The 6,848-nt window shown below is 37.9% G+C and overlaps 1 protein-coding gene across 1 annotated transcript in view; it reads right to left on the reverse strand.

Annotated features, from left to right (window-relative positions):
- Positions 1–6,848, reverse strand: part of COQ3 (coenzyme Q3, methyltransferase) — a 27,798-nt gene that overhangs the window by 8,517 nt on the left and 12,433 nt on the right. Inside the window, exons 2-4 of the mRNA XM_030886863.2 lie at positions 5,480–5,606; positions 3,943–4,095; positions 1,009–1,108 (exon numbers count right to left, since the gene is read on the reverse strand). Of these exons, the coding sequence (XP_030742723.1) occupies positions 1,009–1,108; positions 3,943–4,095; positions 5,480–5,517 (291 nt within the window). The 5' untranslated portion in view covers positions 5,518–5,606. The remainder of the gene's footprint in view (positions 1–1,008; positions 1,109–3,942; positions 4,096–5,479; positions 5,607–6,848) is intronic.

A 6,848-nucleotide genomic window follows, 5' to 3' on the forward strand; every position in this document is an offset into this window, starting at 1 on the left:
GACATATGGGCTGCAAATAATATCAGACTTATGGACTTGATCTGGACAGAGCTGGGATATTTTTTCAATATACAATGGCTCTTTGATATAAAGTTCTCTCTTACACACTTATGGGTGTCTCTGAATTTGTTTCTCTAGTCAATTCAGGCTAACACATGGAGTAAAAAAGGCTTCAGGATCCAGGAACAGATGAAATACTGCTGATGTAATATTGATGGAAGACTGATACCTGGCCAATTGCCTGGAAGATATCCATATCTGTGCCTATTCCAAAGAAAACTGCCTTAAGAGAATGTGGAAATTCTCATCATTAATATCACATGCAAGTACAATTTCACTTTAGCTAACTCAAACAATGGTCGCAGTGGCACATTGGCCGAGAGCTGCCAAACATTCAAACTGGAGTCAGAAGAGGATGTGGGACATTTTTAATTACTTCACATGCACGTGGAAAGTGGACAATGAGTAAGAAAGAGCAGAGAAGAACGGATGCATATGAATGATGGTGCTGGCAAAGAGTACTCAAAGTGCGATGAACTGTCGGAAGAACAAACACACCTGTCTTAGAGGAGGTATAGCCAGAATTCACCTTGGAAGCAAAGATGGCAAGACTTCATCGCACATATTTTGGACATTGTTATCAGGGAGGCCAGTCCCTAGAGAAGGACATCATGCTTAGTAGAGGGTCAGCAAAAAAAGAGGAAGACTCTTCATGAGACGGATTGACACAGCCACAATTTCGAGGATGGAACAAGAGAGGGCAGTGTTTGCTTCTGTTGTACACAGATTCACTGTAGCTCAATGGCACTTAACAACAAACTCTCCCAAAGTTTTAGATATTAAAAGTATTATTTCTAATGCATATAAAGAATATATATTTTTTAAGCGAATGATATTGTTTGTTAAAAGATAAACGAGGCATAAACCCACTCCCTGCAATTTTGGCGTCTATCCGCCCCCCCCCCCCCCCCCAGTCAGAGATAAGAGAGAGCTGTATCAGTTTCTTACTTCTGTTAACAATCCACCACCACAGCCAATGTCGAGAATCTTCATCCCAGACAAAGGATTTCCTGGCTGGTGCTCAGTAAGTGTCTTCAAAAGATTGTCTCTTTTTAAAGAATTCAAAACATATAGTCAGAGAATTAATTTATCAGTGAAAAGTCTTCAGAGTACATCATTTTTAAGGGAAATTAAACTTCCATTTGAAATGGATTATTGATATTTTTGGATATACACATGATTCATTTTCAGAATTAAATGGCTTATTATTTTTAATTTATAAAACATTTTCAATCATCAAAAGTAAAATTGAAATAATCTAGTAGTTACTATGAGTTATTACCTTAGTAATATAAACTAAATTAGAATACGCTAATTTTATTTGGAAAAGGTCCTGCTGGCACAATGGTATGTGCCCAACTGTGACCTCAAAAGGCAGGAGTTGCAGCCATCTGCAGCTCTAAGTGAGAAAGGGCTGTGACCCAGCCGCTCCTCTGAGGACCACAGCCCGGGAAACCCCAGGGAGCGTAGATGGTTGCTGTGGGTTGGAATCGAGTCCATCGTACACAGCAACAACATTTTTTGTTTAATCTTTTTATTGTGAGTTAGGTGAGGGTTAACATTTCAGATCACCAATTTTGAAATTAACTTAAAATATTTATCAAATCCCCTACTAGCTTGCCCTGGCCCCTACCCTTTGATACCTCTTCTCCCTCTCCTGGTAAATACTATCTTCCTTTCCCTCAGATTATCACCTGTCACCCTTAGTAGCCTGTTGTTTCATCGTCCCTCCTTTAACCTCCTCATCCCTGGAAACCATCAAAGTCTAGCAGCTCCTTTGAACGCAGCAGTTTGATTTGCTGCAGAGATCATGACACCTGAGACATCTACTGACTGCGTCATCAGCACTTGCTGGACCCTTTTCACGTCAGAAGCAAATGGGTGACTCTACAGGCTTTAGAAGAAGTTCTCAGGAAACCTATGCTCTTCAGGATTTTTCTTTATTCTGTTTTCAACTGAATGTCTTAATTTTCAAATTAGTGCTGCTTTCATAGATCACCACACAAAGAGGGCTCCAAATCAAGGAAACGGAATTCTTAGATAATCATAGTAATACACCAGTACACACTTAACACAGGTGTGCATGCATGCACCCACGTGCGTGTGCAAACACATTCATGTAGCCCCAAACCAGTTGCCTATCAGGTTGCCCCAGTCGTGCTGAGCCCATGTTTCAGAACAGGACTGTGCTCCAGTGTTCAATGCCTGTGCGCTGGAGAAGGACCTCACCAGGTCTTCCTTCTAAGGCACCTGTGGATGGATTCAAACCACCAACTTTTCAGTTAGAAAGCCCAGCACTTAACCACTTGGGCCACTCAGGGTTCCTCACACTCACATAAGTAGATAGCACATATCTAATAGGATTATGAACTAAATCTTTAGGTTGAACTATATGTTTTTAAATTATAAAACTCAAAATCAAACCCCCTGCTGTGAAATCGATTCTAACTCACTGTGACCCTATTTGTGCAGAGAAGAGCCGCTCCCTGGCGTTTCTGCCTCTGCAAACTGTACATGAGGAGAGAGCCTCATCTTTCTCCCATGGTCCAGTTGAGGAGTTTTAACTGCTGACCCAATACTTAACCCACTGCACCACCAGGGCCTGCCTCCCTTCAGTTATATTAATATTAGTACTATATATAATAATGACATCTTTTATTACTACTAAAATTAATTGAATTTGCACAATAACCTGGATCATGTTTAAGCAGGTTATCCTAGAGTGCTAGTAAGGGCCCATTTCAATTGAAGTCTAATCCATTCTTCACACAGTGGATAAAATGATTAGTTTATAGCATTATTTAGATTAGATTATATCACTTACCTCCAACAGCTTCCAATTATGCTCAATTTAAATAGCAACTGCTAGCCATAGTTGTAATACTCTAGGGGATCTATTTTACTGTGAAGTCGAAATAAAAGTGTTACTGTTGATAGAAGTAGCTCTCAAACTGGACATTTTGTTAAACCACAAATTGCTGGGCTCCCTGTTCGGACTCGGTAGATTTAGGGTGAGGACAGAGGATCTGTATTTCTCATGAGTTTCCAGGTGTTAGTGATGTTGCTGGCCCACTGCCCACACTCTGAGAACCACTGCTCTAGAATACCAGTAACAGAATAGCATTTCTTGTTTTTCCCTCTGTTCATGTTTCAGTAATTCCCTAATTCCATGGAGATAAAACAGGTACCACTTTTCTCTCTTTGCTACACGGATACAGGATATGCCAGCAAAAAACAAGCAGGAAGTTCCTCTACAGCAGAGTGAGCCTGCTGGTCTAGTGTCTAGTACAGGGGGTTGCCCATTTTATCAGTTCAAAAATGTCTGATGAATAAATAAATGTACAAAAGTACAAATGGATACTTTAAAAAATTCAAGCCCCAGTGAACTGGTCGCTCTCTCCCACAGCAAACTCTGCATTCCTCTTTTGTTCATCCTAGCTTTGACAGAGTCCAGCTTTCTGCACAAGATAAATTCTTCATATGTACTTGTTGGACTGAATTATCTCAGCAGTAATTCCCTGAACTAGGACTACCAATGGTCAAAGATAACCACCACAGATCTTTTGCTACAAAATAACTTTGATGCAATAAGAACCTAGCTTCTTTTCATAAGGGTTTAATTCTAATTAACCTGATAATGTAAAACCAGCCCCAAGTTAATCTATGAAAGTAGCCTAGAATTTAGGAGACATCACTGAAAATTAATGGTTTGAAACAATGGACATAGAAAAGAATTACCCTAATTTCCAAAGCAACGTTAAAATGCAGCATTTTGAATGGAAAACCAAAAATCCTTTCAAGTTTTATTTAAAAGAAGTAGAGTTGGCAAAAAAAAAAAAGAAAGAAAGAGAAAAAAAAGAAGTAAAGTATCTAGAACAGTACCTAATAAACGGCACTCTTAGGTCATTCATAGAGTGAAGAGGTGCATATGCTCCTTGCTCATCCCACCACTTGTGAGCCAGTGCCCGGAAGGTTCTCACTTCACTGCTATCTACCGTGGTTTGCGATGTACTGTAGAGTCTTGTCCCAGGGTCCCTAGGGGGTCAAAAATGATGAGCCAAGCAAATAATACTGTTCTTAAAAATGTAACATTGGATATTCCATGTGGCACTCACAAAACCTCCTGTCAACTTGCAATGGGGTGGAGTCTATCTTGCTAATCAGGTTGCAGCTTGATCAACTCATTTGGAGGCACTAAGGGGATAAATAGCTCACTGGAGGGCAGATTGCCTCCACTCTCTCTGCTTTGTCTTCCTGCTGACAAGCCACATGGCACTCCACTGATGTAGCCAGAGCTCTAGAACTGGAGAAGCCACGTGGAGACTCACTCCAGTGCTGAGATGCTTCCACCACCACTGGATCCACAAGACTTTCCACCCACTGCCCTGTGATCTTTCTGCATTCAGCATCAGTGCATGGCTTGTGAGCCTAAAGAGGAATTTATAGACTAGTATTGACATATGGGGTAATATTGAACTTATGGACTTGATCTGTACAGGGCTGGCATGTTTTCTTAATGTACAATTGCTCTCTGATATAAAGTTCTCTCTAACACACGAGTGTCTCTGAATTTGTTTTTTCTAATCAACCCATACTAACACATTACATGTAGAAAGATGTTGTTACTTATCATGTATTAGATGCTATACATGTATGGGTCAGTTGTGATGTTTTAAAATCAAGTCTCTTGTAATAACACTGCTTGTAATTATGCAAATTCATAGATGAAACAAAATTTGCTTATGTTCACAGCAAGCTACAACTTAATCAGAACTTGATAAAGTTTATCCTTATAGGTCACATCTAATAAAGGTAGTGTTAGTAAGAGTAACAGTGTTTAAAAATACCAGTTGTGGTTGAGCTGACTTCGATGCATGGCAACCCCATGTGCACCTAACACTCTCTGCATTACATGTGTCCTCTCTTCAGGACAGTGTGAGTTATGAATACACTTTTTCAAGTTATGTGAGCTTACATTTTTTAAAAAAATCATCCCTGAATGTATTATGTACTGGATATACATGCAATTTTTCTACCAATTTATATGGGCTGGAAGTTTTTCAAATTTAAAACTTACTGAAAACGAAATTAGTCAAAAATATTTAAATAAACAAAAGCAACCTTAATCAAAGGACATGAGCTATTTAGATACTGAGAAAGTGTATTAAACACATTCATTACTAAAATACTGTTGTGTGGGGAGGGAGGGTAAAAAGAGGAGCTGATACCAAGGGCTCAAAGAGAATATAAATATTTTTTTAAAATGATGGCAATATACGTACAAATATGCTTGATACAATTTATGTATGAATTATTATAAGACCTGTAAGAGCCCCCAATAAAATTATCTTAAAATAAAAAAATATATATTGTTGTATATAATACTATAAATACTAACCACAATAATAAGCACACTCACCTGCAACTTTCCATTTTATTCAAATAGGCAAAGTTCATCCTATATGATTTGAACTCCTCGGGTTTAAATTCATTGGAAATCCATGGTTTACTTTGTAGAGTCCGACTGTGATGATTCTTTGAATAGACTGAAAAAATTATATTTACATGTGATTATACACATATGAATCCATGATATGAATGTAATCAAAAAAACTATTTTATATGACAATCCTATGCTAGACAAAATAAACCAGAACAAAGAAAATGACAAGGAACAAAAAAGGACATTGCATCACGATGCAATGGGCAATCGACCAAGAAGAAAAAGCGATCTTAAATGTGCATGCACCAAACAGTAGCATATCAAATACATGAGGTAACAAATTGACAAAACTTGAAGGAGAAATAGATCCACAATTATAGTTGAGGACTTTAATTCATCAGTCATTGGCATAATCACTAGATAAAATCACTTCTGCAAAAAGATACCGAAGAACTGAACACTATTGTCATGGATTGAATTGTACTCCCCCAAATATGAGTCAGCTTGGCTGGGCCATGGCCTCACAGATCCCACGGGAACTGATACGATGACATATGTAGGCCCTGAAGGAATGCTGAACTTACGAAGATACTGAAAGAGTAGGGCTTCTCCTAGAGCTGGCCCCTGGGTTTGGACTTCCCGCCTCCTACACTGTGAAAGAATAACGTTCTGCTTGCTAAAGTCACCCACTTGCTTTATTTCTGTGATGTCAGCACCAGATAACTAAGAAAATAAGCCACCAATGAAATGGAATTGAAATTTATGAAACACTTCTCTCAAGCAACAGAACATACATACTTTCAAGTGTTCATGGGCATTCACAAAGATAAATCATTTCCTAGGACATAAAACAAATCTTCAAACTAAAAGAAATAAATAATATAAAGTATGTTCTTTGACTATAATGCAACCAAAGTAGAACTGAATAATAGAAAAATTGCATGAAAAGCTTCAAATACTTGGGGGGGAAAAACAACACACTACCAAACAATGTATGACTCAAAGAGAAAATCCCACACACTAAAAATATATTGAACTAAATTTTTAAGCCCCCTCATATAAGAATCTGTAAGTTGCAACTAAAGTAGAACTTAGGGAGAAACTTATAATAATAGATATTTATATCAGATACTATGGTTATAAACCTTACTATTATTCAATTTAACAGTTTAAGATAAAAATGAAAACAGAAAAACAATAGAAAAAAATTAATCAAACCAAAAGTTTGATTCTTTGAAAAGTCACAAAAGGAATAAATCTCTAACAGGAATAACAAAGGATAAAGAGAGATGACCTAAATTACTGATACCATGAATTGAAGAGGCTAGCACTACATATCCAACAG

Source organism: Echinops telfairi, unplaced genomic scaffold, assembly GCF_000313985.2.
Source record: "Echinops telfairi isolate 266 unplaced genomic scaffold, ASM31398v2 ScPeMD7_3533;HRSCAF=4204_0, whole genome shotgun sequence".
Lineage (NCBI taxonomy): Eukaryota > Metazoa > Chordata > Mammalia > Afrosoricida > Tenrecidae > Echinops > Echinops telfairi.